This window comes from Exophiala xenobiotica (assembly GCF_000835505.1).
Source record: "Exophiala xenobiotica strain CBS 118157 unplaced genomic scaffold supercont1.2, whole genome shotgun sequence".
Lineage (NCBI taxonomy): Eukaryota > Fungi > Ascomycota > Eurotiomycetes > Chaetothyriales > Herpotrichiellaceae > Exophiala > Exophiala xenobiotica.
This window is the reverse complement of record NW_013562493.1, coordinates 5,064,757-5,090,949: the sequence shown is the minus strand read 5'-3', so window position 1 is coordinate 5,090,949 and position 26,193 is coordinate 5,064,757. Positions and strand designations below refer to the sequence as shown.

The window sequence follows — 26,193 nt, the reverse complement described above, 5'->3', positions numbered from 1 at the left end:
ATCTTATTGTTCTTACTGGCGCGGCCGAACGCCACGAGCCTGGTCAGAAGACCTCAGTTGAGATATTGACAGACGGAACGAGTTAAGATTAGTCGCTGCCTGACGTGTGCTCCGATATCCATGAATCAGAATGCTCGGCGCAGCAGCCTGAGAGTTTTGCATCGAAAGCCTATGGAGGCTGCAATGGTGAGGCTGACCACAGCTTGAACTGCTGGTGATCCCTGGTCCAATGCGGAGACTGAAATGCAAACACAGGCAGGGAGTTTCATGCTGGTCATGTTCCACAGTTGACGCCTCGAACTTCGGGTTTGCGCCAACGGTGGCTGCAATTTTATACCACGGCATATGCAGACCCTTTGAGGCATCTCTCCACAGCCACCCACCAGTCCGCATTGCCTTCGACGTGTCGACAAATGGCATCCATGGAACGAAAAGTGGAAGTTTTCCGAAGATTCCACCACCTAAGCCGCGTATAAATCAAGCCACCAGGCTTTCTTCGACAGTGGTCCAAAATCCTTAACTTTCCAACTCTACCGTCTGGGGCAAAGAGTTTTCGCTTCATGAGGAGAAACGGGTTGAGACCCTTAAGGTGCCCAAGCAGATATTTCACTTCCAGTGCTTCAAGCGTGTAGCGACCTCTAGCATACTTGCCGGCCACCACTGCTCGTGAACTGTCGAAATGCCCGAGAAGCCGTTACCATATCTCGTAATCAGGCCCTGAAGTGCCACGAACGGAAAATTGCCCACCCACCATGCCTCGACCTCCACCAAGAGCATGAGTACCAGCCAATGCGCATAGACGTCCAGTGCCAGGATTTTCGCCGTCGTGAGCTCGCGATCGTCATCGACATTATCGTCTATTCGAGGCTCGAGAAGGGGAAGAAGCAGGTCGACATAAGTTTTGGAGACACGGGAGAAGAAGGAGAGGAACGTCCGGACCAATGGCTCCGAGTGCGTGGGTTGTGGTCGTCGAAGTGCGAAATTTCGTAGCCAACCCGGCGCCTGTGATAGTAGACTATCGGGTGCGACAGAATACTTGATTACTGCATGTCAGCCATATTTCCGAGGCGGAATTGGGTAAAGAGACAACCCTACATAGGTGACACATTCCGATGAACTCTTCATGGTTTTGTGATCCGAGAAAGTACTAGACATTATATCATTCAGGACGTCGTAAGCGTTGAACGCCGAGGAAGTGTTCTCATCTGCCTTAGTGGCGGCAAGAGCACTCTCGATCCTGGATCGGAGTTGCGATAAAGCCTGGCGGAACGTAGCTGCCAGCATAGGAAACATGGTATGAGAGAGCTCGGGAATGGTTTCAAAATCCTTGGGATCCGTGCTCTGGGATGAAAACATTGTGTCCCAAGGGGTTTCGGACTTCGGGCTTCCGCTCTTTGCTTGATTGGAATTCAACGCAACGATGGTTGTGCGTATACCTCTGAGTAACAGGATAGCGTCTCGGGGTGTGAGAAGGTCAGTATCCTGTAACATTCCCTTGGTGGAGAGCACCCAGTGATGAATGTGTTGGAAGGCTAGCGCAAACGGTACCAGCAAGAGCGAGCAGGCTAACAGAGGTTGGATATCCGTCTCACTTTGGCGGCATGTCATGGTCCGCATCTGTTCGAGAGCCAAAGTGTGATGCTGCAAGCCGACATCCAGGAGTTGACGGACCGTTTCCGGATCAGCATTTCCAGTGGAGATGGTATCGCAGCAAATACAGGCAGCAGATAGTGCCAGGATGGAGTGACAGACTGGCTCGCTATCGAGAGCCAGCTTGGCTATCCCGATCTGCAAGACAATCTGACTTTTGTGGTAACGTGGAGCCGACTTGCATGTATGGTTCAGAAAATGGAAGTAGAGGTCCGCGTCTGTAAGGCTGGGGAGGCCATCCGCAGTGCCAACCTGACTCACGGCATAAGGGGGTAATGGAGACCCAAGGAGTGATGCTCTGGAGCCGGCTGACAGACTGCTGAAAGGACCGGATAGCGATGGGGTTGGAGATGACAGGCGAGACAGTGAAGACTCGCTTAACTCCGGGGATTGTTGTTTTGTTGCATAAACGCATGTTCTCATACTCGTTTCGCAGAGGGTACAGCACGGCCGCTTCTCGTCGCACTGAGACTCATCAATTGGGTTGTTAACATGATAGTGGGAACTATACTCACTTTCTTCCGTCGTTGTTTGCACGTCAAGCAGCCATTTCGAGATTTTTGATGAGGCCGCCTCGGTCGAAACCCCGGGCGAAAGGAGCTGGCTGCTGCTGCTGATGATGATGATGATGATGATGATGATGATGATGATGATGATGAAGAAGAAGAAGAAGAAGAAGAACTTTGATCCATGGTTTGTTGGAAATTAGTATATTGTGAATAACTCTTCTGTGCTCCGTACGGTCCATTGATATTTGTATCCTCCTAGTCATTCACAACTGTAGTCAGCCATTGACTCATCTGTGCGTCCCGTGGCTGAGCCTCGCTAGATCGGAGGCTAGTAAGGCTGAGGTGACCTTTTGTGACCCTCTGGTGACCCTAGCTTACTACCTACAGGCGGCCCATTGCCGCTAAATTGCAGTCATTTGGAATATTGTCCACCTCTACGGAGATGACGGCATTAACTAATCCGTACTCACTCCCCAGATCTTTGGCAGTCGATCCGCACATGTAACCTACGGACAAGCTTGAAATGCAGCAGCCTTGTACAGTATTATCGAACCGCTGTACTCCGGGTTATCCAGTCTTCGAGTCCGCCGCTACCTAATTGGTTTGTTATGCCTGTTGGGTGCCTTTGTCTTCGCGCATTGCCGGCCTGAAAAAATCAACGGTTTCTCTCTCCCTCTCATCATCATTCTCCATGCAGCAGATCCTCCTGACGTGGCTTCAACTGAGCGGGCTTATCGAAAGAGCCCCTCAGCTTATGCCACGATCTTCAACGCTCTCGAGCTTGCAGCACCCAGAGTATCCAAAATATGATCGCGAAGACACTAACAGCTCCTACGGTAACCCATCCGACCTGTTCAGAGTATGCCACAATCACTAATGCCGGGAGTAGAAAGGCTGCCAGCATGAATGAGCTTATGATGTGGTTGAAGCAGTGGAGCCATATCTTGAACTTCATGGTAAAGCCCAATATGGGAATCTTCTTGCCCTGTTCGAACTTATCTTCGGTTTCAAACCAGTCTTTCTCATGAAAAGCCAATAAGGAGAAGGCCATGTCCCCGAAGCCGATAGCTGTGAGAAAGAGGAGGAAAGCAGTCGCAAGCAAGGTACGGACCGTGCCTTGAGAAAACCGGCTTGATGATGGTACGGCTTCGTCAGACGTCGTGAGGACGCCGAAGGCGATGGATGCCCCAAGAGTCGAAACACCAACTATACCTGTGAGATACTGTAGCCACCATGTGTGGGCGATTTTAGGGTCAGAACCACGATATTCGCGTTCCTTGCAACCGAAACTCGTGTATTAGCCCATCCGTAGTACTATTGCAATGATGAGAGAGGCTTTTCGACGGTGTTGACAGACCCGAACATCGAGACATACATACAGTTTCAGATTTACTAAGATACTGGAGCATTTTATCCCCTTGTACATCAAGAGACTGCTGCAGCGCTGTCAGAAGAGCACAGCTATCGTCATTCGGGGCCATATCAACGTTGTACTGTTGTTCAGGCTGTGTGATCGATCGTGTTGTTAGATTGATCAGGCTGAAGATGGTCAGACTCTGGGGTCGATCCTTCTATTTTTGGGATGAATCAAGGATTATCCTGTGCTTTCGAGACCAGAGATTCTTGGGTAGGTGCTCGTCTCAAGCACATTAGAAGAACGGTCTTCAACAATGATTCTGCCATTGATCTTTGCCTCCTTTAATACCTTCAGGATTGTGTCTTCTGTAACTGACAATGCGGAGGCACATGCTTCAGAGGAGCTTGCACCTGCATGTTTAGCGAATTCGAGCTTCGCTGGTTGGACATACCGCTTTTCACGGCCTTTGCATTTCTTGTCGGCTTGTTTCGCGCAAATGGGAGTCAAAAGCCAAGGGCGGACGTTACACAGCCAAGTGTCCATTGCTCATGAGCTGAAAAGGGTCTCCTGATGATGGACGAGTCGACGCACTGGGAAAAGCAATTTCCTGTGTTAAAAAGGGATGAAGCTAAGATCCAAGACTGGGCGCCTTTCAACTTCGCCTAGAATACGAGCTGCCATCATGTATTTTGGGCAGGAGCTCGCGTTGTCAAGCCTGAACTGAATGCTCCCTTCCAATTCCAAAGGCACAAATAGCCCAACTTCTCGCGTGATCCTCCTGGTGCAAGACACTGTCGTTTATAGCCGACACGATCCAAATATACTTCCATGGCCAGCCATTTCAACAAACAGATACACCTCTCCAAGGGTCTGAAACTACTCAGCCTCGATGGTGGTGGTGTGAAAGGGATATCCAGCCTCGTTATTCTGGATGCGATCATGAACAAGTTGCGTGACCACCACAAACTCAAAGATACTCCTCGCCATTATGACTGCTTCGACCTAGCAGGAGGCACCAGCACCGGTGGCCTCATAGCCTTGCTGCTGTTTCGCCTTCAAATGACTACCAGCGATGCGATCGACAAATTCAGGGAGATAGCCAAGAATCTCTTCAGTCCCAGAGTGTTTGGCATGAATCTTCATGATGATTTCGGGACTCTGGGGCTATGGCTCGGGAATGCCTATGTACATTGGGCAACGTTGATAGGCTCTTCGAGATTTTCGGCTGAACCACTCCAAAGGGCTATTGATGATGTCCTGAAGGAGAAATCTCCACATGAAGAAGACAAGAGCCTAGGCGGGGAGAGTAGCCTTCTCAGGGACGAAGAATATGGCGCGGGAAAAATGTATGTTCCAGAGCCCAGTTTCTGCCCGCAAAGATGGTCCATTCAATGGTTGACTGCTCCAGGTTCATGTGTGGTACCAGGATCGATCGAAGGGAATCCGTCCTTTTTCGATCTTACACAGCCCCAAAGGATGCCGGTTCTTCTGAGTTTGAGAATATCGATATCGGTTCTGCTGCCTGCGCAACATCGGCGGCACCAACCCTTTTGCCTTCAGTCAGCGTCCTTGACGTCGACTTTTGGGATGGTGGTATGCTCAACAATAACCCCATCAACCAAGTATGGGGCGCACGATACGACTTGGGGACCCCTCCCCGATCCGTCGAACAGACTACCGATGACATTGCGGAAGAGCCAGTGGTATCGTCAGTGGTGAGCATTGGGACCGGCCGCAACATAGGAAGAGTCGTGCTCCCAGAAGGGCTCGTCAATACTATATTTGCATCACTAGCCTTTGTCACGAACACAAATGCGAAGCACGAAGACTTCCGTCGCGACCTAGAGAGACAAAATCTCAGGAAGCCGAAAGGAATGCTGACCAAGTATTTCAGATTCGATGCCGTCAAGGGGGAATCTTTCAATATTGACGACTGGCAGAGGATAAAGGATATAAAAGAAGAGACAGAGAACTGGCTTCGCACAGACGAAGCGCAGAATTTATTTGAGGAATGTGTCGAGGCGCTTTCTGGATGAAATTCTCGCTCTTATCGTCACAGTATGATCCACTCCTGATTAAAGTGCAATTTCTATATGAATTAATGAAGTCGTCTCAGGGAGTACACATAGAGACAGATTAATCTATGCAATTCCTAAGCGTCGCTAGTCCAACATGTCCCAAGCAAATTACGGCCCATTTCTCTCCAAGAAGTCGAATGTGACCTGGGAGCCAGCAGTGGCATTCTTGTGGGCTCTCGTAGCCGTAAGTGGAATCTCCGACATCAACAACTGCGCTTAGACAACTGAGCAAGCAATATTAGTGCCTTGCAGAGCCAGATCAAAACAAACCCCATGGCTTAGCCACACCATCTCTCGTACGGGCCCGACAGCTTCCGGAGGCCTCCCGTACAACACTAACGCCCTACCCACCCCCGCGACAGGAAGCTTCGAACAAACCTCTCTGAACCATAAAGGAGCTTGAATGGTACTGCAATGGCTTTCCCAGGATGGACAAGACTGAAGGTATATCTCCGCAACAATTGAGCCAAAATCAGACTCGTCTCGACCAGCACTAGACTTCATCCGATGTACATGTGCGAGCCGCCGTCGAACTGCACGTCTCGACTTTCGTCAGTGATATTCCCAAAAGCCTTCAAGTCTTCAGCCGAAAGCACCAGGGCGCGACTCACCTCAAACATCGTTCTATAACTGGTAGTCGTGATCGTGCGAGTGCATTTGTTCATGCCCGCGGCAGAAAGCGAGAAACTCGAATTTTCTGTCACCTGTGAAAAGGTTGCGGTCGCAGGGGATGTCGAAAGCAAAGAAGTGGTCGGTCAGTGCCAATAGTACGCCCGATTAGGTTCCATTTTGCGAGCCAGTCGTCAAGTAAGGTAGCGAACCCAAAATGAAGATATCAGGCCAGTCTCATTGACATTCAAAGTCACTCTCTAGGCGCACAATCGCCTCCGCGAGCATGATCAGCTGCTGTCGATATCTTCGGTCTTTATTTTGATCCCACTTATTTGCGAACTCGATCGCACACAGATCCCGCGCCTGTCGAGTGCTGAGCTCCATCGTGTTATGCACAATCACATTGAATCTATCCTTTGTTGTGCAAAAGATATGGACTAGCTCCTCGGCATAATCGCCGATGAAGCCGCGTACCACCTCCCTTGTGATGCGATCGTCCTGAAATTTATACGACTCGGTGCCGTAGATGGAATGGAACAGGCCAGCGTCGCAAACCTCTTCTGGAGCGCCGTGATCTTTTAAATAAGTGTACACGTTGAGAAGATGCTGGTAGAACGTTTTTGTCTTCCCGTGCTTTTGGGTACCCGTAACAGCTTGAAGGAATGCGAATTTGGCTGGAGGAGATGATGGGGCCAATTGATCTGCCTCTAGTGGGTAGTCAGTAGTGGAAACCGACATGGTAAGTCGGGACTGTTGTTGTTGTTGTTGAAGCTGGCAAGTGCCCTGCCCCTTGTTCGACTACGGGTAGCGTCGGAGAAAAGTGACGGCGGTTGCAGCAGTGCTCCGTAGAGGATCGATCAATGTAAATTGCGAGACGAAGGACTACGGAGAAGAGAGGAGAGTACGGATATGGGCAGCTCGTCAAGGTCACCACATGTGATTCGACATTACTCAGTCGGGCAGGTTACCCGGGTTCCCAACTCAGCCACGTCAGCCCGCCTCGCTGACGTTGAATCTCAAGAAAATCACAGCCCATTCCTCTCCAAGAAGTCGAATGTGACCTGGTAGCCAGCAGTGGCATTGTTGTGGAGTGGAAAAGCATGGCCAGTGTTCGGCTGGATATAGTCCTCGACAACTGCGGCGTTAGGGTAGGTATCCTTCAGATCCTGTAACTCGTACGCCCCCTTACAATCACCGTCGCAGATATAAAAGTCGAACTCGGCCAACATAAATTGGACCGGCGCCTTGAGGCCAGGCCCCTTAAGGCCAATGATATGAAAGGCCGAGGCCAGCTCGCCGATAGGAACTGGCTGCTTGAGGGAGTCGCCGTAATCAAGCATCTCCGGGGTGAAGGCGGTGTCCGGGTTGCCACCGAAGAACAGATTCTGGATGCCAGTCTTCTGACACACAACATACCCACTTGATCGATTGAAGGCGGGAGAGCTCGTGGCGGCAAAGTCAACGCCCCACGACGCCATCCCCGGCGCGCCCAGATACTTGCCGTAAAAGTAGCCCGTGATGATGGCTCCGTCGGTCAGAGTGGGATATTTCGCGATCAGTGCAGAGGTCAGGAAGGATCCGAAACTGTGGCCGACGTGGACAACTTTGTTTGGTCTTGCCAGTGCGTTGAATGCTGGATCATCGGCAGGTTGTGCTTTTCCTGCGAAGCTGTACAAGGTGCCATTGCGTGCCATCAAGGTCAATTGTCGAAGGATCTCGAGTTCAAGCGGCGCTTGCACCACGTTGTACGCGTCAGGGTGGTCCGATTGACCAGCCCCTAAGCGGTCATATGTGAGGATGGAGTATCCTGCTTTGAGCGATGCTTCGACATAGGACTGGTTCTCCCGATCGAGTTCAGGATCCCAATATCTTCCGTCGTAATGCGCGCCGTGGGTAGCAATCTGCAGGATGCCCTCTTTCATTCCAGAGATTTTGGGGACGCAAAGTTGGGCGTGGATGTTGAAAGTGCCAGAAGTCGTGGTGTTCTTGGTGACTGTTTGTACACCAACGGGAGTGTCCCAAGTATCAGCGTATATTGCCCAGGCTCTCGCTTCGATGTTACTGTCGATCCTTGGATGGTCATAGATCGCGCTGTCTGACGTAGCAGCCACTGGAATATCCAATTGTTTGCAGTATCCGTGGGTGTGTTGGGAGGTGTGGATGGCAGAAGCTGAGATGCTCTGGGAAAGAGCCAACAAGGCTATGGCAGTAATTACGGCCATTGCTGAGTCGCAAATGAACGATATCAAGGAATGTTCGAGGAGAGTATAATGACATATCTCCTTGAACAATGCAAGCCGAAGCAGTCATTTATATAGTTGTAGAGAGAAGCAGCACCGCCTCAATGTCAGCTTTTCGGACTGGGAAGTCCGAGGTCAAAGAGTATTAAGGCTTTCCGTCCGGGTGGACGGGATCTTTCATATTGCTGAGCAGCGAATAACGGATATACCTGTTGAAGGCAAATTTCCTGAGTGTCAATACGACTGTTGAACTGTGCGTATTCGTTGCCAAGGATCGTATTTGTCGGTCAGAGTCATAGTGGTATTTGTGGACCACAATCGCACAGCCTTGTGATTGCCAGTGCCAAAATGCACGGACAAACGACCCTATGTTTGTGGGCTGAGACACGTGGTAGTATTTGTCATTTGAGGTAGTCTCAATGAAGGAAGTCCCAGTAGGTGGGCGGTGCATTTCGAGATGCAATGACTAGTACTCCGTATGAACGGCACCTAGAACGGTAGCAGCTTAGTGAGCCGAAACCGAGACCGAAGGATACGAACACAGGCGTAGCGAGGCTGACAAGAGGAATTTCAAATCATTTGGCGAAAAGCCCGTCACAGCTTATTCTGTCGGGTTTGATCTTGCATTGGGCATGTATAAGACCGTCACCCTTCTACACCAAAGCCTCAGGTACAAAGTCTTTGGTCCAGCCTGCTAAGTTAAAATACTTCATTCTTCATCCTTGCAATCTCCCCCCCAAAAAAATAGTGCATTCTTAATACCTATCAATTCATCAATTCATCGAACACTCTTCAAACCACTTCATTACCTCCCCTCAATCCAATGGTTGCTCTCATTCTGGCTGTCGGTGCCGTCATCTACTTCACCGTTGAAAAGGTCCGCGACCACAGGCAAAAGAAGCGCGAATCGAAAGATCAGACTCAAGCTCTACAACACGGCATAGCTGAACCGGTTTCGATCATTGATAACAAAGCAAGCCGTCGCTCGATGGAATTACCGCCGCCGTACCGTAAAGAGGCTCTCCCACCGTACCGTCAAGGAAGCGTCCACCAGACCCCATGACGGACCAACATCGCGCGTTCAGAACCAACAAGTGAAGCGCTGGTTCACCAGCCGAAAGGGCGCTTGAGTTAGAGCGAGGGTACGGAGTACAGGCATTGCAAGTCATAAGGGGGCGAGGCACATTCCATTTCCTGGGACGTTGAACTCTGGGTTTTAGCATCATCATCATCTTGTTCCTTTTTGTCATAGCAATCGCTTTAGATATCCTTCCTTGCTGGCTGCGTTGCTGGCATACACATGAATATTGAGGGACCTGTACATAGAGATAATTTGACTGTCTTTGTACGATCGAACCATGGGACGTATACTGGCAGTCCAAACGCCTAGTGGGATTTCCAAACCGTAGATCCAATGAAACGAACGCCATAACTCCAAGCAATGTCGAAGCCGATACCCTGTGATAATACTGTCCGGAATATATGCGCCTAAGGTTGATCTTGCACCACCTTATGGGCTGTAGTGCTTTTCGGTAATGTCCTTCTCCATAGCAACTCGGTGCCGCCGACCTGTCAAGACCTCCCGCACCGTATGCGACTTGATTTGGTTGAAAAGTCTCCAAAAAGACTCTTAAGCCTTAATACCAAACCTGGATAGTGTTGATGGTGGTTTAGGGCTTTTCGACCAGCTGCGATTCCATCGTCCATCTCGCAGCGTTCAGACGAACCCATCGCGGGATTTCGGCTGATAACAGCACTTTATCAGGTCTGCGACGACGTGGTCTGCATAAAGACCATCAATACCGCAGCGTAGGCTGCCGTTCCTGCCAGGATTTGAAAGGGTTGTTCCACGCTGCTGCAGACTAGGACAATCGTAAACAAAAAGGTGAAGCCCGTAATGATACCCAATTTGCCATCGGCGCTCTGCATGGCATTCAGCCACCAAATTGGGCCGAACAACATCATCAGGCCGAGCACAATGATGACCGCGTTGGTAAAAGCATCCATTTTGCGGCCGCTGTAGAAACTGCTCGTGGGAGTGCCTCCACTTTTGCTGACGCTGAAGAGCCCACAGGATCGGAGTTTGCGGGACTTTTCAACCAGATGCCGCAGTGGTGATCTGCCCTTGGTGATGATAGGGATGAGATCTTCGTGATGCTTGACGAATTTAGTCTCTTCCGGATCAATGGCGCCGGGATAGTTGTAGTACACCCAGTTTTCGAGATTTGCTATTTGTCGTTCGTTGGCGGTGGTGCGAGCTCTCATGTCAGAGAAGGCGACGACGCTTTCGTCTACACATTGTTACTTCGAGATACATTTGAAGCACAAAAGAAGTCATACTATATTCTTTTAGCATAGGTCTCAGCTTTCCGAGGATCTGTCTGCGCTCGGGATCCGGGTCGCACCGTAACGTATCATTGCGGGATGGTGTCAGTGGTTTTTGAGTAGCCTTGTCGAAGAATGCATCCTCGTAGCGTTTGTCGATTGTTTGCAGCCTTTCTTCCAACTGCATAATATCGTCCTGCATGGCCAATAAAACTCGAGCGTTGAGGTCGCCGAAGCGTCGTATGAGGAAGAAGTCTTCCGAAGCCCCCATCCATCGAGCAAGCGCCGGATAGCCTTTGAATTTGAATGCCCATGTTCTTTTCTCGTCATCGCTGAATGTTTGCTGTTGGGAGCCTTGCGAGGATGTCACCGTCAGAAAGCTCTGGATAGGACGAGCTGCAGCTAGTTTTGCGGATAGTGAGCCTCCTGTTGATTGGCGAACAGGGGCTTGAAGCACTGGCTGCGACTGACTTTGATTTGCGGGGAGTTGTTGCATCTGAATGGGCGACGTGGTCGTTGTTCCGGTCGACATTCCCATTGCCTTTCAAATTTTGTGTCGCTTCTCTTATCGAAATCCCAAGTCAGAAGCTGGGAGGTATCGTGCATAAAAGTTAAGATGCAAGTACACTCCAACGCTTCCTTTTAACATTTCGAACATGTTGGCAAACCCATTGGCATCCTTGAGGCTGTTCCGTGCAGATCAGATGCTTCCCTGCGCCTCAATTGTCAAGCTGAAAAAGGGTCATTGATGAAGCACATGCTGCCCGCATGATCCTTGCTTGCCTCGTATTCGAGCTGGCAAAAGGCAAATGTTTGCCTTGTGCAGGCGTGGCGGGCTTGGACTTGCTGGGCAGGCCAGCCTGGAGCCCCGAGACGAGCCTCGCAACTTAAGAACTGTGCTTCCCAACTGCACAGCCTATTTCTGACTGCGCATTCCTTGGTTGTCTGGAACCCATTCCTCGACGTCGCTCGAACGAGTTACGGTGCTGCACTCGGCGTTTCTTGGTTCATTCCACAGAATAAGCCTTGCCCATCCCCGCGGCCTCGGGTAATAAGCGTCATTAGCCCACCGCCTAGCCCACCGCCGAGCAGTTGGCACTGACGAGCCGAGCCTCCTCTTACAGACCTTCATGGACCCGAGTAGTCCACCTGCCTCAGGGTTTCACGGTCTCGTCAACAAGTACATCAATGTCAGAACAGCAGTTGATAGACTTCAAGAGAGCGTCAGGGCTCCCGGCGACGAATTCCGTCTACCAGGGGCTATGGAGAAGCCTTTCTTTGTTGTAGACAACAATGAGCCTCACAATACCCCAGCAGGAGCAGCAAACAGTTATTTTGAAGATCATCCTCATAAATATGCTGGCAAACCGATTGTCTTCCGCCTGAAGACCAGCCCGCAAGTCGTGATGCAGGCCACGATTGTGTGCATAGAGCATGATTCCATTCTCTATTTGCGTGATGGTAAGCCGAGGCGGATGAACGCTCACGGAGTATCGTCACTGACCGCAAAAGTATTCGAGTGCCAAACTTCGCAGCGAGTATTTGAAAACAGATATGCCGAAAATGACATCGAAATCATTGCATTCGATGGGCAGAACATGTCGCCCTCTTCTTCCTGCCCTCCGCCACTCGTGCACACAGGCAGTGATTCTTTCTCTCCAGGCTCAGGGTACACCTCGCCTCACGCTGGTGTGGGTGGAAGTACCACAGCACATCGTTGTGGTTGGTGCCGAGAAATCCTCAGGTCAGTCTTCATCCTCACGCGCGTCCTTGAGCCGACTCTGAAGGTGGTAAAGGCAGAAGTACTGCGGTGCTTGCTTTAGGGTTACCACGGACCCAAATGCGTCAAACTGCCAGAATCATCCCTGCTATAGGATGTTGTCCTTGTATGTACTGCCTTAAACAAGCAGGCCTGCAAGAACTAATCTTTTCCGTTCCCTAGATATTGCTCACAGCGCTGCCACGACGATGCAACACGGCAATATCTGTAGGGCCCTCTTCGAGTGGCGTCATGAAGCTGTGTTTGGACCCCCCTAACGGTCTCCGGCATTGCAGATACTTCATTCACTTGGAAGTTTATTCGGAGCCTACGACCATGCAAAGCTCAAAATCCCGACGTTTGAGCCCAGTCGACTGATTGGAATATGGTCTCGAAAGTCACTGCATGAACTTTGTTGGTTGTCGCTTGTTTGCTTCAGCGTTGGGACAAAGGCGGTTATGGTAGCCTGGAAATGGCAGTCGTGGTGGAATTGTTACTGCACCAGCAGCAGCAGCAGCAGATCTATTGTTCCTCGTTTTGTGGATTTTCAAAAGACGTCCTAGTGGCTTGAATACTTGTAGTCATTGTCATTCCTGCCCTCCGCCTCCTACTGTATTGGCTCATTAGGCATCAAACAGGCCACTTAGCACGCTGGACATTGCAACTGCGCCCGAAGCCACCATTTCAAGTTGTGAGCAAGCACGCGAAAAGCAGAGCCCCAGACGTCCTGGTGCATTTGAGCTGAAGGAGGCTGATACAGGCTGCAGCTACGCCTGTTGAGCCCGATCTGGGACGTGCACCAAAGTGATTGGACACTAGGCACCCATTCGAGCCACTCCGACTCTTTGGCGGCAAACAATACTTTAAAACGTATGCAGACGATAACCTCCACCAACAAGTAAGGTCCTGCTTAAGGTACTTCGGTAATGCATTTGATTGTAAGACGTATAGCATCGCGATCCATATCATTGCCATCGATGTTGCAGGACATGTTTCGGTGATTTCTTGGGGATCAAGTCAGAATGCTTTACAGTTGATTTTCTATAGGGACTTGTTCTCGATCTCGATGCTAGGAGGTATGCTCGCGTAGGTACGGAGTAGTTAGTCATAATCTGTCAGTCTAATATAAAAAGTTGGATCGATGATGCTTAGCGTAAATTTCTTGAACTAAAGCTAGCCTAGAGATTCCAAACTGGCTGCTGAGAGTTCCTATCGCTACGAGCTAGAAAACGGACCGTGTGTTCCATGTGTGGGACGTACACTGAGGCAAGGAGCATCACAACCATTCGAAATCAATGGAGTTAGTACAGTGCTCCGTACATAGTAAGCGAAAAAATGTCTGATTCGTCCGAATTTATTTGTTACCGAAGGGCACCTCTATGCTAACAGTTAGTTAGCACCATCATGCACCCTGCTTAGGAAAGTCATCCGAATACGCATTCTGGCCCGCTGCGTATTCTGGCTTCCTACGTCACTCCTTAGTCTTTACCTTACCTTTCTTCGTAGATATCTTATGTATGGATACTCCGGAGCAATTTGAATATTCCAGAACCCTCGCCTGTCATAGCTCCGCCACGAAATCTATGTTGGCACGTTACCAGACGTGGTGCAGCTAGACCCTTTCCGCGGCTGGGCGACAGCCTCGAGCGCCACCAAATCACACCATCAACCAAACTACGCCCCGCCAGCCAAATCTTCTGCGAGTCTCTGAGCCTGCATTCAAGCCTCGATAGGTAACCGAGTCGAAGCCTTGGAATTTGTATGCTTGTATGCTCTCCGACTGGATAGAAGAAAGGGTCATCGGACTCCAAGAAAACCATTATTGACGTCCCTGCCACATGTATTTTCCACCTGGAAGCAAATGACGACCTGCCCGCTGTCCAGGTACAGTACGTCTTTTGCATTGATCGCGATCCTACCATTGGAAGCCGCATTGCTGAACAAGTCCAATCAGACTGGAACAAAGATGCAAAACAACCACCAAAGAAGGTACAAAAGACATCCGCATATTCGAGGCAAGACTTCTTCTGCTCGAACCGCCGCCCGCGCTTTCCTAGCTGCACGCACCCATGGTATACGCATTGTCAATATTCTTGTCGATAATCCCCGCGTTAACTGCCATCTGGTAGTCCCAGCGCGGGTCGTTAAGGCCTGTTGTCTTCCACGTCCAGAAGACCTATTCATATGTCAGCATTCGGAGAACTCTGACGTGCGGAGATGAGAAGACTTACCCAGCCCTGCGCCGTCTTCTCGTAAGACACGACTTGCGCAGTCCAGAACTTGCGGTAAAAGTCCTTGTTTGCGTCTTTCGTCGAGTCCCAGTCACTGGTCCGCTCGAGGTCGTCTGCGACCAACAGAGACCACTCACTCACAAACACGGGATAAGTCCGCTCGCCAAAGGGTTCGGAGCCTATCAGTCGTCAAATCTATAAACAGTGCCTGCTGCAGTCCTAGTGCAGGAGTTTTGCGTGACTGTCAGGCTCATTCAAGCTATCAAATCCATGTCCAAGGTGCTTTGTGCGTCGTTCTCGACCTCGGCGGACAGTGGCGTTGCGGACAGAGACCGGCCCGTGAGACTCATTGACCAAACGACGGCACTCCTCAATATGTTGGCTTGAATTGAGCCTGCTGTATGGTCAGACTCGACAAATGATGGGGCCAAAAGCTTGATCAGCGCATTGTCTGCCTTTGCATGCTTCGCCTGAAGTCAAGCCACTGGCCATCCACGACCGGTGCCGAAGCCAAAATTCTTTCCCATTGCTCGCGGCAGCGGCTTGACAATATAGCGGCCTTCTTTTCGCGCCTGTGGAGGTACATCTCACTCTCGAATCACTCCTGCACCGACCAGCAAAGTGTTCCTACCTGGCCACCGATTGTCCGCACTGATCAGCCCTCCAGACATATTCGATTGTTCACCACAAGTCATTGGTTCCTGTCATCCGTTGTGACAGTCTCTCATTGCAATATGTTGTACAGATCAATTCTTGCCTGGGGACTGGTAATGACCTCGGTAATGGCCGATGCAGCGAAGAAAAAAAGTTATAGCATGAGTGGCGAAGAGCTTGGCAGTTTGTCGTTCCGTGACTTTGTGATGCACGCTGCTAATCTTCAAAGGTCGATTACAGCCTTGCTTTCCCGACAAGGAACACGGTGCCTGCTGCGCTTTGAATGGTACTACTGAACAGAACGACATCTGCCTCTGCATGTGACGCCTGGATGGTGGAGTACCTTTCTCTATGCCAACGGGTGTACAGGTCCGCTGTCACTATATGCTTCGCAAAGTCTTCAGGCTGACCATTGCAGACCAGACTGGCGCAGCTGCGGCTTGTCCACATCAATGCGACTTCATGCCACGGCCGTCGGAATATTCGTACCTTTTGCTGTAGAGCTGGTGGCGACGAGGACAACTGCTGTAAAACTTCGGCCGTCTTCCAAGCCGACAAGACGATTGGACAAATCCTGCTCCCCTGGTACCGTAGATACAGTCAACACCACTTACAGCACAGGTAAGCTGACAATGTCCAATCCTGTCCGGGCATATGCTGACAGTCGGCAGTATACGACTCTGGAACGAGCGATAAAAGCGCGGTGGTTGGAGGAGCTGTGGGGGGGCGTACTAGGAGCAGCGCTAATTGCTTCGCTGATCGCTTTGTTCCTGTCCCTGCGGAGCCGGAAGTCCTTGAGACCAACTTCAACACCCTCCAGCAAGAGCAAGAGACTGCAGCGCAGCACAGTGCCAATGAAAAGGCAGCTCTCCAACAACAGCTCGACCAGCAACAATTCCATTACCAGCAGTATCAGCAACAGATGCAGGCGCCGACTTACAGCGCAGCCTAATTAACATGCGTAGGGTACCATTCTCCGGCGCTTCCTATGGGTACACCTTCAATGCAGGCATACCCCTCCGAAATCTCGGCCATCTTAAGACCCGCTGAGACGGATACAATGCGAGGAGCGAGTGAGCTTTCGACCGAAACTGTCTCTCAGGATGTGGAAAGAATAGATGAAACCCCCAAAAAGGTCGATTGAATATCTGAGGAAGATCTTTCAAGATATGATCAACAAGAATAATGTTATTGCTTTCGGCACCGGTCCAGCAAATGTTAGTATAAGAGGTTGATATACAGTATGATGTCCGTGCTCGTCTGAAGAGGAAGTCGTGTGGCGACCTAGTCGAAAGTGACCTTCTTCCCTGTAAAAATGGCTTGGGTCTGAGACTCCTTCCGCTTTTTGATAGCTTCCCAGGAAGGATGCAGTGACCCAGAGTCGTCCCTTTTCTTTGGTTTGCCCAATGGCACCGTGTTTCCTTGGGTAGCTGCGCCATTTGCTTTGTGACTTACTTTCCCATCGCGGAAACGGTGCTGGCGGCGATCATTTTCCCCAACTGCGCCTCGCTTCGGATCCCAGCTGGTTTGTCGTGTGGCCGTCTGCTGCGCAATATGATTGGCTTTCTTCCCAAATTTCATTTCGGCAAGCTTCTGCCGTGCTCGTTGCCCACGGCGGTTTTTGCGCTCTTTGCGCAGAGGCGGCCCGCGATTATAGTTCAAATCACCAGTTTCTGAATCGGAACCGGAGTAATAACCCCCAAGACTCAGTGAGGGCAAAAAAGCTGTTGACGACAAAGGTTTGACGATTTTCTCAGTGTTCGAGGGTCTTTCTCGTCGATCAACGGGTTCGGGGCTGGCTGAGATTGAGAGATCCTCTCGGGGAGGCCGGATGAGGTTCCCTTGCTCTGATATGCTATCACTGGGACTAAATTGCAGGTCTGCCGAGGCATCGTCATTCGTCTCATCATCGGAAGATGCTAATCGGCCTGCATACTGATCCAGGAGATTGTCCATTTCTGAGCCCGATAAGTCGTCGTTTACAGCCTCGCCGTCATCAGGTTCCCTGTCGGAAAATCCATCAAAGACATCTTCGTCTTCAGAGTTTTTGCTTTTGCTGGTGACTGCACGTTTGTCACGTTTGATGTCAATCTTGTCGGGCCCAGCCTGCGATATATCTAGGGCATCATAGATGCCATTCATAATCCCGGGAAGGACCTGTTTCACCGGCCCAGAATTGAAAAGCCTTCCTATCACATTTCCTTCCGCAATTGACTTTGTCGGATCAAGCACCGGATCCGGTCCGTAAACCTGGATGAATGCAGGATGTTCTTTGATACGTTTCGTCTTGACCAGTTGTTTGATGACATACTGTCTGGCCGTCCGATCGAGTTTCAGCTGCTTGAGCACGATGACCTCCTCCCGCAGGCGTAGTAGATTGTGTGGCTCACTGCTGGCGGCCTTCTGACGACGGCCGAGTTTTTGCTTCTCAAATCCGCGCGCGAGCTTAAGAGCGGCGTGCAGGCTCTTAATACCGTAAGTGAGTTTGGCCCTTAGGCGTGAAACTTGGTTTTCAAGAACTGGGTCCAGTTTTTTGCTGTCGCCATCATCCATGTCATCTTCACGCTTCCGTTTCGCCATGAATAATAATGGTCAGAAGACCACGGCTTATCCAGGGCGATTGTCAGCACGAAGAAAGATGTTGGTTCCTGGACTTCGCTGTTGGAATACGATCTCAAGTTTCAACTTTGAGTCTGAGGCTCTCAGAAAAAGGCTTGGCATCAATTTCTCGAAACTCACTAGCCATATGCAGAATAGCGCATCCCTACTCCGGATTGCCCATCTAGCCGTCGAATTTTCGACACGAAGACACGTGCTACTTCCGACCGTACACAGTCCAAGTGCTATTTCTAGCATCCAGGTCCCCGAGCGAGGTTTCCAAGGTTTAGGGAACTATTGAGATGGAAAAACAACGAGCACCTCGAAGTACTTCGCGAATGCTACAAGAATAATATGACAGTTTTGGCCCGACCACCTACCCTCCTGGCAGACAGCTGAGATATCAACAGTGCAAAGACGTAAGCAGAACCTTGCATAAGATACCTAGACATTTACATCACAACCGCGCCAATGCTCTTGAGTCCGTCAGAAATTCCATGCTGCTGAGATGCGCAAATACTCCCGATGCAGGCTCATCATTTCAGGGAGGCATCTCCACCGCACCCGCATGTACACTTGCTCGGATCTTTCGGTCGACATAAATCTCAGCAGGTAGCTGATGGGTTGTCTGATGTAACGCTTGGCTGCCATATGGATTGTCCCTATATGTCTCTGAATTTGATGTCAGAAGCTCCTTTGGTGCATTCTTTCCAGCTCTTGATCGTTTCCTCATCATGAGAAATATGGCAATGAAGACAAAGACAGCGAAAGCCACTCCTCCGACTGCGATACCCGCTATTGCCCCTGATGAGAGCGCACTGGACTTTTGCGCGTTGGTCGAAGTAGCAGGCGTAACAGGGGAAGTGGACTGCGCGGTAGCCGTGGACTGGGCTGGAGAAGTGGACGTTGCGGTGGTGCTAGCTTTCTACAAGGTGTCAGCATCAGGTCCAGATCTTGCGAAGAATGCCACATACCGCCACTGAAGACAACGGCAGCGTCATGTCTGCGCTGACTTCACCAGCCGAACTATTTATGTCGAAGGTCCAGTGACTTCCTTCTTCTGCCGTGTTCATCACCGGAATGATGAAGTCTGTAGAGTTTGTGCTAACGCCCAGTATCTGGAATTCTCCCACTGCCATATTCACAAGCTTCCTGGTACCGTCGGGCCAGATTGTGATGTTCCATTGCTGAGCAAGGTCTCCAGTCGTAGGAAGAAGCTGAGGTTGTGTGTCGGTGGTGGAACTGACGGCTAGCTGATAGTTTGCGCCATAGTCAAAATTGCGAATGAAGTAGACTTCGTCTTGGAAGTATATCTGCCAGTTCTCCGATGAGTAGCTAGTGGTACCCAGAAACAAAGGATCGGGGGCGTCTGCATTGTAGCCGTCGCTCAAGAGAGTTTCCTGACCATATCGATCACAGGAGAGACGGTAATATGCGGTGGAATCGAATAGATCGGACATGATGTATGCGGGCTGCTCTTTGTGATAGCGACTTTGTTAAACACACCCGCCCATTGATGAGAAGAGATGGTTACTTCACGAACATGGGAAAGGAGCAGTGTCTGGCACAGCCCGCCCACGGTGAAGACCATGGCCAAAGACCCCTTGACCAACCAGTGTGGCAAGGTATACTGTTCTCGTCAAGAAGTGTTTGGAAAACAATCAGTCAATCAATTAAACGTCTGCCTGTGTCGCGTAGTAAAACCGGCCCCCAATAGCACACTTGCCCAATAGGGTTTCGCCTGTAAACAGGTGCGTCAAACGTCGGTTATACATAGTAGGTAGGTAGTGCACAGACTAGCCTCGGGTGATTGGAGGCTGTAGCTTCGCACAGTAAGTGTCTAGAAACAATAAATGCTGCACCTTCGATGAAGGGGCCCCAATACTTCAGCGGCAAGGTCGAGGTGTGACAATGTCACTGCTGAAACCGTAAAGCGCTCATTGCAATCTTGGCTCTCCAGCGCAGACAAGTTGCGGCCGAGGTCAACCATGTCAATTATTGTCAGCCCTTGGGTATTTCACCCATGTTGAATGTCGTTGAAAAGTTAGACTGCGAGACACACTGCGAACCTTCGGCGCCTCAACTACGGTCGCACAAGTCTGGTAAGAAGTCATCTCATGGTGGTTCGCTAAAGTCAAACGCTGCGTCGGATAGCTCTCCTTGGTACAAGAGAAAGCGAGAAACCTCGCCTGGCGCCCAGGTGGACGTGCAACCGTTCCATCATGTTGGCTACCAAGGAAGGTGAAGGTGTCGCCAATGTGTTGGTGGCAGATTATGTAAGGGACAAACAACACTAGTGGCCTTCCGGCTTAGTGTTGAATCTGTTTCAAAGGAAAGTATCCCGAACTGCATCTTCTGACATAAGCAGCTCGAATCCAGGGTGCAGCACGCGCAGGTCAGCGAAAGGGAGGGTATCATTGGGAGACTCTCTTTGCATACAATTGGCTCAGAATTGACGAAAGGCATGCGACCGGTGGGAGAAAAGGCAGCCTTTGATTGGCGCTGCTCGCTTGGCTGCTGTTGAGGCTGAGGCCGCTGAGCTGAGCTGAGGTTCGACATTCTTTTAAGGCATCTGTCTGCCTGGCCATTAGCCTCCTCTTCAGCTACTTATACTCTTTTCAACTCCGGCTCGAGCGATTCCTTCTCTCTTCTTGCTGTGTGCATTTGGCAGCTCGATCTACTCTAATATCATATATATTTAAACCTAAGTATACACTATCCGAGCACTTACACCGGATCGACATCAACAGCTACGCGAGACGACAAGATGGCGCTTACACTGCCGAAGATCTTACTGATTCTGCTGTCCATCGCCGGCTTTTGGACTCTGTGGATCTTTCCTTATACCAATGGGTTGTTGAAACTGCTTGGCCAACAGTCCGAACCCGGTGCCGTCATTCCAGGTCCTACAGCGGCGCCGATGAAGCAGACGTACACTGGCATTGGACCCGTGGACAAGCAATTGACGGTCCTGGTCAGCTTCTTCTACACGGCAATCGACGGCAACCGAGCCGATGTATCGCTCTCCTTTCTGTACCTCGGTGGCCAAGTTCTTGCTGCCTGGGCCTTGATCACCATCGAAAGCTTGAGGGTAGGCAATCGGGGCAAATTCTTCCTTACTGCGTGAGTGTCAGCCTTACCTGGAACCGTTCAGCCGCATTTACTGATTTGACCTAGGACGACTTTGTTCGGGGTCGGAGTAGCCATCGTCGGTTATGCGTGCGTGGCGCCCTTGTGGTTTGCTCTTCACCTCTGGCTCTCGCCCGCCGCGGTGAATCCAAAGGACTACCAATTGATCGTGGACGTGCCAATTAAATTGGCCATCGCTCCGATAAGTATTCTCATCGGGTTTGGGCTACCGTCACTTCTCATGTGCCTCCCCGCGCCAACCATGGTATCTTTCGAGACCAAGCAGACCTGGACTGGCATCCAACAAGGTTGGGCTATCTGGATCGGCGTCACCCAGCTCCTCCTGACGACTCTTGCCCTGACCCTCGACCAGCGAGCGTCCATTCTGACCGAGGCTGACAAACGGGCCAAAACGATCAAATATTTGCGCCGAGTATATGCATTTGCGATCGCTTCGTCAGCTGGTTCGCATCTCGCTGCCTGGAGCTTGTCACTCCTCGCGTATGCTTTCCCGGTTTTGTTCAGTCCGACGTACCTCTCGCAACTGCAGCCGGCTCATATCTTCGTGCCTGTTGTCCCATTTGGACCTTACAAAGTGTCTGTGATTGCGGATGGCGCGCTTCCGTTCTTGCAATGGGATATTGTGGTCGGAGTGGTGTCCACGCTGCTCTGGGGATTGACTTTGCGTGTGGCGGCGAAGAAAGAGCAGGCAACTCCAGTTCAAGTCATCATTGGGGCGGTCAAGATTGGGGTTATCACGCTCGTGCTGGGCCCGTGTGGGACGGCTGCTGTGGCATTGTGGAGTCGCGACGAAATGGTCTTTCGCAGGTCAACCGCGGAGAGCAAGAAAAGCAAGAGCACTTGAAACTACTTTGGGCGTAGTCGCCAGGACTCGGCCGTCGGGAAGACGACTTCTGGGATGGAATGCAGCCTGGCTTGACAGGTAATATGCGTTGGGAAATCGGAGGGCAATGTTTTTGGAAATGCGTACGCGAAGATGGTTACTGCGGAGTTAATCGGGAAAGATTATTCGTGGTAATAATTCACCTAGTTCTCGCCCATACTGAAGGGCATAGAAGGTAGTCAGTTCAATACTTGGGTATGCCGAAATACGATCCGGGGCCCCGGCAAGTTGTTTGGGGCACTATCGGGAACAAACCGATTGCTTGGGGAGCCCTCATCCGTGTCTAATAAAGCGAAAGCGTTAGCCGTCCGAGTGCTACGGAGTATCCCCCGCACCTCGATTTCTCAATCGGATTTCGAGAGAATACAAACAACAATCCTTCGACCCTCCAAAAACAGCAGGATTTCGTACCGGACCTGTGCTGTGTGATGAGCAGGTGGTGATCGACAATGACAGGTTCGGAGAACAGCAGCAGTAAGGCGCCAAAGGGCCTTGGGAGCACCGAGGCACTGGTTGTGTCTCAACTGGGAGGGCCGTTTGAGCTGAAGGAAGTCCAGTTGAAGGACATGCGTAGCGACGAGATTGTGGTCAAGATGATCGCCACAGGAATCTGTCACACGGATCTGGCGACAGCTCATGTGAGTGCTTATCAATACTTGGGATTTCTCGGAGGCTTCCTCCAAGGTGCTGGCTGAGAGATATCCAGCCACCCAAGCTCGCCCCATGAGCAATGATAACTTCAATCCTTTGCTGACTGTCCCAGGGCTTCAAAGGGCCCGGCTTGCCCGCTGTTCTCGGCCACGAGGGTTCTGGCATTGTCGAGCAGGTCGGCCAGGAAGTTAAGCACGTGGCTGTGGGCGACCACGTATTGCTCACATACAATGCTTGCCTTGAATGCACGCCTTGCCGGCGCGGGAACTTCTCCTACTGCCGGTTTGCAGAGCAAGCATGCTTCGGCGGGTCGCGGCTGGATAATACACGGACGTTCTCCCTGAATGGGGAGGATATCAATTCGGCGTATTTTGGCCAGTCTTCGTTTGCAAAGCGGTCCATTGTGCGGGGATTTTGTGCCGTCAAGGTCGACAAGTCCCTGCCGCTCGAGGTCCTCTGCTGCATAGGCTGCGGCGTACAGACAGGCGCGGGTACGGTCATGAACGTGCTGAAACCTCAGGTTGGGTCCTCAGTTGCTGTATTCGGGGTAGGAGGAGTTGGGCTGGCCGCTATAATGGCCGCGAAGAACTTCACCCCGGCCACAAAGATCATTGCTGTCGACGTCGTTGATTCAAGACTCGAAATGGCCAAGGAGCTGGGTGCAACGCACACGCTCAACTCCAAGGGCCGGGACATTGTTGAACTTATACACTCCGTGACCGATGGCGATGGCGTTGACTGTGCTATGGATGGAACAGGGAATCTCGCAGTCGTACAGGCCATGATAGCTGCAACGGCGAACAATGGGATCGCTGCTACAGTCGGTGGCGTGCCTGCTGGTCAACATGTCAACATTGAGCCGGGCAGTTGGATACAACGGGGTGTTAGCTACATCGGATCTTGCCAAGGGTCGTCGGTGCCTCAGAAGGTAAGTTGGAAGTCATCCAAGCCTGAGATTGTTCCTGTGTAACATGCGATATTGCGCTAACGCTGGCCACCTCAACAGTTTATTCCGGCCTTGGTGGAGTTCTGGAAGCAAGGCAGATTTCCCATTGACCGGCTTACCAAGTCATATGCGTATAAAGATGTAAACAAGGCAATTGATGACATGCATCATGGCCGGACCATCAAGCCCGTCCTCATTTGGGATGACTGAGGTTCGAAAAGATTGCTTCTAGGAGGTAGAAGGGGAAAGGTTGGCCTGAGGGATGTACGGACAGCTGCATAAGGAAGGACGACAACAGCGCCGGATGCCGCCTTGCTGGCTTATAGCGCTCTGTAGCGTAACAATATCAGGAACAAACATGACTGGCATTGTCGGCATTATTCTAGAAGTGTCGAGGCTAGGTACGTAAGGCGGAAATAGTCAATTGAAGGAAGCAAGGCAAGTCTCAATGATTGCGTGTCATCCGGATATTTACTTTGCATGCGCCACCGCTCAATGTCACCCTCACGTACTACTAGTGGTTAGTACTGTACCCCCTAACTAAAGGTAGGCACTCTTATGCTACCCCTTATTATGCTCCCCTTCGTCTGTTGTCTCAAACACTCGCCTGTTTGCTCCCGTGACATGATGAGGATGCGAAAAACAAGCACCGCCTAAAAATAAGCGATTTGCTTGTCCTGAGCTTTGCTTGCCTCTTCCTCACTCCTCAGATCGTTCGGCTCGGTTGCATCCATTGACTGTCCTGTTGAGGTCAAGGCTAACAGTCGTCATGCAATTCCTGAAAGGTCTTGCCATCACCACCTTGGCGACTCCCTGCTTTGCCTCGCCTGGATATCTCAAGCTCGATGTCCATCGGCAGCCGCGACATGGAAGTCATCTCGCTCGCAGGGCGAATGTCGACGGCACAGTCGACGCCCTTTTGACACAAAACACCAACAAGCTTGAGTATTTGGTCAACATTACTATCGGTACTCCGCCACAAAGTCTTGCCGTCACTTTGGATACCGGCTCATCGGACCTCTGGGTACCCGCAGCCGCAAGCAAACTCTGCGAGCAGGGGAAGTGCGACGATGGTACCTTTGCGCGCTCCAAATCAAGTACCTACGACGTGGTCGAGCAAGGTGGCTTTAACATTGTGAGTTTAGCCTCTAATGACAGATCAATGTCCCATCGTTAATATCCTCGTAGACATATGCAGCACCTGGAGACTCTGATGCTGGTGATTGGGCAACGGACACTGTCACAGTCGGAGGGTCGCCTTCAATCGCACAGCAGCAGATTGGGGTAGCATTCTCGATAGTTGATCCTCATGGTGTCATGGGTGTGGGCTATGATACGAATGAAGCTTCCGATAATGTCTACCCAACGATTATGGACAACTTGAAGTCCAATGGCGTCACTAACCGCAAAGCTTACAGCCTGTACTTGAATGACCTCCAAGCAAACACCGGGGCTATCATCTTTGGCGGAGTTGACACAACGAAGTATACCGGCGAACTCGTTGCACTACCCTTACAGGTGAGTGTCCGAGGGATCCTCCACAGGTGAACCTTGTGCTGACCTGTATTGCAGGATGGACCATATGGATACGTTGCTGAATTCTACGTGACTCTCACGGGTGTCTCTTTCACGGACCATACAGGTTCTACAACACAAGTTACACCACAAGGATATGCGCAAGCCGTCTTGCTCGATTCGGGCACAAGTGCAACTCTTCTAACCGACGACGTGTTCTCTGCCATAGCAAACGGATTTGGAGCAGTTGACCTTGGTGACGAGGATTACGTGGTGCCTTGTAGGTACGCCGGTGCCAATGGCAGCATCAACTATTCCTTTGGCGGCGAGGATGGTGTCACCATCAGAGTCCCTATATCCCAAGTAGTTGGAAACTTGGACTTCCCGGGAGACCAATTCAGCGATGCCGACGGCGGGTGTGAATTCGGCTTGGGACCTCCAATTCAAGGGTTCTCCATTATGGGGGACACATTCCTCAGAAGTGCTTATGCTGTGTTCGACATCGATAACAACCTCGCAGCTTTAGCTCAGGCCGCTGAAAACATGACGGATACTTCGAGCATTGCGGCTATACCGCCTGGCACAAGCATACCAGGTGCCTCTATCACGGCGACTGCTACTGGTACTCAACTCTCCGGAGCTGCAGCAACAGCACTACCTGTAGTTCCCACTGCGAGTCTGCAAGGCACGACATTGGTGTTGGCGGGCACTCCTACCTTCAATCTCGGTGTTTCACCCACGAGTGGAACTTCTCGGGCAACATCGTCGTCGTCCTCCGGGAAAGCTCACGCAGCGGCGCCGACTGCGGCCCTGCTAGGTCTGGGTTTGGCTGCAGGTATTCTGGCCGCGTGAAGAGAGAGGCCGCTACGCAGATTGCGACACGGCAACTGAGAAGACATGAGTGAATGATCAAGCATACATAGACTATTCCCAACGAAGACAATCTTGCTAGAAGACCCACGAGACACACCGCTATTTCCAAAGGTATTAGAATCCAATCATAGGCCATGCGATCACGCGTCGATTTCCACTCTA

At 51.0% G+C, this 26,193-nt stretch overlaps 14 protein-coding genes across 14 annotated transcripts; 7 read left to right on the top strand and 7 right to left on the bottom strand.

Annotated features, from left to right (window-relative positions):
- Window position 1: 1 nt before the first annotated feature.
- Window positions 2–2,343, bottom strand: PV05_04121 (uncharacterized protein; the record flags this gene model as incomplete). Its single annotated transcript, XM_013464816.1, has 3 exons — window positions 2–1,035; window positions 1,096–2,115; window positions 2,166–2,343. Coding segments are annotated over 3 exons (1,627 nt in total), but the record flags the coding sequence as incomplete, so codon positions are not given.
- A 2,001-nt stretch (window positions 2,344–4,344) lies between these two features.
- Window positions 4,345–5,552, top strand: PV05_04120 (uncharacterized protein; the record flags this gene model as incomplete). The annotated part of the gene is made up of 2 exons (XM_013464815.1): window positions 4,345–4,862; window positions 4,925–5,552. 2 exons carry the CDS (start codon window positions 4,345–4,347, stop codon window positions 5,550–5,552), a joined length of 1,146 nt encoding a protein of 381 aa, XP_013320269.1.
- An 888-nt stretch (window positions 5,553–6,440) lies between these two features.
- PV05_04119 (uncharacterized protein) lies at window positions 6,441–6,944 on the bottom strand (the record flags this gene model as incomplete). The annotated part of the gene is made up of 1 exon (XM_013464814.1): window positions 6,441–6,944. One exon carries the CDS (start codon window positions 6,942–6,944, stop codon window positions 6,441–6,443), a length of 504 nt encoding a protein of 167 aa, XP_013320268.1.
- Window positions 6,945–7,231: 287 nt separating this feature from the next.
- On the bottom strand, window positions 7,232–8,428 carry PV05_04118 (uncharacterized protein; the record flags this gene model as incomplete). The annotated part of the gene is made up of 1 exon (XM_013464813.1): window positions 7,232–8,428. The coding sequence occupies one exon, from the start codon at window positions 8,426–8,428 to the stop codon at window positions 7,232–7,234; it is 1,197 nt and encodes a 398-aa protein (XP_013320267.1).
- Window positions 8,429–9,179: 751 nt separating this feature from the next.
- PV05_04117 (uncharacterized protein) lies at window positions 9,180–9,571 on the top strand. Its single transcript, XM_013464812.1, has one exon. It carries the CDS (start codon window positions 9,270–9,272, stop codon window positions 9,507–9,509), a length of 240 nt encoding a protein of 79 aa, XP_013320266.1. The 5' UTR covers window positions 9,180–9,269; the 3' UTR covers window positions 9,510–9,571.
- A 636-nt stretch (window positions 9,572–10,207) lies between these two features.
- On the bottom strand, window positions 10,208–11,309 carry PV05_04116 (uncharacterized protein; the record flags this gene model as incomplete). The annotated part of the gene is made up of 2 exons (XM_013464811.1): window positions 10,208–10,737; window positions 10,787–11,309. 2 exons carry the CDS (start codon window positions 11,307–11,309, stop codon window positions 10,208–10,210), a joined length of 1,053 nt encoding a protein of 350 aa, XP_013320265.1.
- Window positions 11,310–11,901: 592 nt separating this feature from the next.
- Window positions 11,902–12,594, top strand: PV05_04115 (uncharacterized protein; the record flags this gene model as incomplete). Its single annotated transcript, XM_013464810.1, has 2 exons — window positions 11,902–12,232; window positions 12,284–12,594. The coding sequence occupies 2 exons, from the start codon at window positions 11,902–11,904 to the stop codon at window positions 12,592–12,594; spliced, it is 642 nt and encodes a 213-aa protein (XP_013320264.1).
- Window positions 12,595–14,583: 1,989 nt separating this feature from the next.
- On the bottom strand, window positions 14,584–15,432 carry PV05_04114 (uncharacterized protein; the record flags this gene model as incomplete). Its single annotated transcript, XM_013464809.1, has 3 exons — window positions 14,584–14,706; window positions 14,762–14,940; window positions 15,393–15,432. The coding sequence occupies 3 exons, from the start codon at window positions 15,430–15,432 to the stop codon at window positions 14,584–14,586; spliced, it is 342 nt and encodes a 113-aa protein (XP_013320263.1).
- Window positions 15,433–15,867: 435 nt separating this feature from the next.
- On the top strand, window positions 15,868–16,367 carry PV05_04113 (uncharacterized protein; the record flags this gene model as incomplete). Its single annotated transcript, XM_013464808.1, has 2 exons — window positions 15,868–16,036; window positions 16,087–16,367. 2 exons carry the CDS (start codon window positions 15,868–15,870, stop codon window positions 16,365–16,367), a joined length of 450 nt encoding a protein of 149 aa, XP_013320262.1.
- A 332-nt stretch (window positions 16,368–16,699) lies between these two features.
- On the bottom strand, window positions 16,700–17,995 carry PV05_04112 (uncharacterized protein; the record flags this gene model as incomplete). The annotated part of the gene is made up of 1 exon (XM_013464807.1): window positions 16,700–17,995. The coding sequence occupies one exon, from the start codon at window positions 17,993–17,995 to the stop codon at window positions 16,700–16,702; it is 1,296 nt and encodes a 431-aa protein (XP_013320261.1).
- Window positions 17,996–18,357: 362 nt separating this feature from the next.
- Window positions 18,358–19,620, bottom strand: PV05_04111 (uncharacterized protein). The gene is made up of 2 exons (XM_013464806.1): window positions 18,988–19,620; window positions 18,358–18,938 (listed from the first exon to the last, which is right to left on the bottom strand). Exons 1-2 carry the CDS (start codon window positions 19,471–19,473, stop codon window positions 18,555–18,557), a joined length of 870 nt encoding a protein of 289 aa, XP_013320260.1. The 5' UTR covers window positions 19,474–19,620; the 3' UTR covers window positions 18,358–18,554.
- A 799-nt stretch (window positions 19,621–20,419) lies between these two features.
- On the top strand, window positions 20,420–22,304 carry PV05_04110 (uncharacterized protein). Its single transcript, XM_013464805.1, has 2 exons — window positions 20,420–21,136; window positions 21,191–22,304. The coding sequence occupies exons 1-2, from the start codon at window positions 20,781–20,783 to the stop codon at window positions 22,005–22,007; spliced, it is 1,173 nt and encodes a 390-aa protein (XP_013320259.1). The 5' UTR covers window positions 20,420–20,780; the 3' UTR covers window positions 22,008–22,304.
- Window positions 22,305–22,495: 191 nt separating this feature from the next.
- PV05_04109 (uncharacterized protein) lies at window positions 22,496–24,019 on the top strand (the record flags this gene model as incomplete). Its single annotated transcript, XM_013464804.1, has 3 exons — window positions 22,496–22,684; window positions 22,810–23,625; window positions 23,704–24,019. 3 exons carry the CDS (start codon window positions 22,496–22,498, stop codon window positions 23,851–23,853), a joined length of 1,155 nt encoding a protein of 384 aa, XP_013320258.1. The 3' UTR covers window positions 23,854–24,019.
- Window positions 24,020–24,178: 159 nt separating this feature from the next.
- On the top strand, window positions 24,179–26,114 carry PV05_04108 (uncharacterized protein). Its single transcript, XM_013464803.1, has 3 exons — window positions 24,179–24,778; window positions 24,832–25,161; window positions 25,216–26,114. Exons 1-3 carry the CDS (start codon window positions 24,413–24,415, stop codon window positions 26,008–26,010), a joined length of 1,491 nt encoding a protein of 496 aa, XP_013320257.1. The 5' UTR covers window positions 24,179–24,412; the 3' UTR covers window positions 26,011–26,114.
- Window positions 26,115–26,193: the final 79 nt, after the last annotated feature.

Excerpts from the sequence above, each read along its gene's own strand:
- PV05_04108 (XM_013464803.1), top strand. The coding sequence starts at position 24,413 with ATGCAATTCCTGAAAGGTCTTGCCATCACCACCTTGGCGACTCCCTGC. Across the intron at positions 24,779-24,831 it reads AGCAAGGTGGCTTTAACATT|ACATATGCAGCACCTGGAGA; the intron begins GTGAGTTTAGCC and ends ATATCCTCGTAG. Across the intron at positions 25,162-25,215 it reads TCGTTGCACTACCCTTACAG|GATGGACCATATGGATACGT; the intron begins GTGAGTGTCCGA and ends CCTGTATTGCAG.
- PV05_04117 (XM_013464812.1), top strand. The coding sequence starts at position 9,270 with ATGGTTGCTCTCATTCTGGCTGTCGGTGCCGTCATCTACTTCACCGTT.
- PV05_04110 (XM_013464805.1), top strand. The coding sequence starts at position 20,781 with ATGGCGCTTACACTGCCGAAGATCTTACTGATTCTGCTGTCCATCGCC. Across the intron at positions 21,137-21,190 it reads GGCAAATTCTTCCTTACTGC|GACGACTTTGTTCGGGGTCG; the intron begins GTGAGTGTCAGC and ends GATTTGACCTAG.
- PV05_04111 (XM_013464806.1), bottom strand. The coding sequence starts at position 19,473 with ATGTCCGATCTATTCGATTCCACCGCATATTACCGTCTCTCCTGTGAT. Across the intron at positions 18,939-18,987 it reads TGCCGTTGTCTTCAGTGGCG|AAAGCTAGCACCACCGCAAC; the intron begins GTATGTGGCATT and ends GACACCTTGTAG.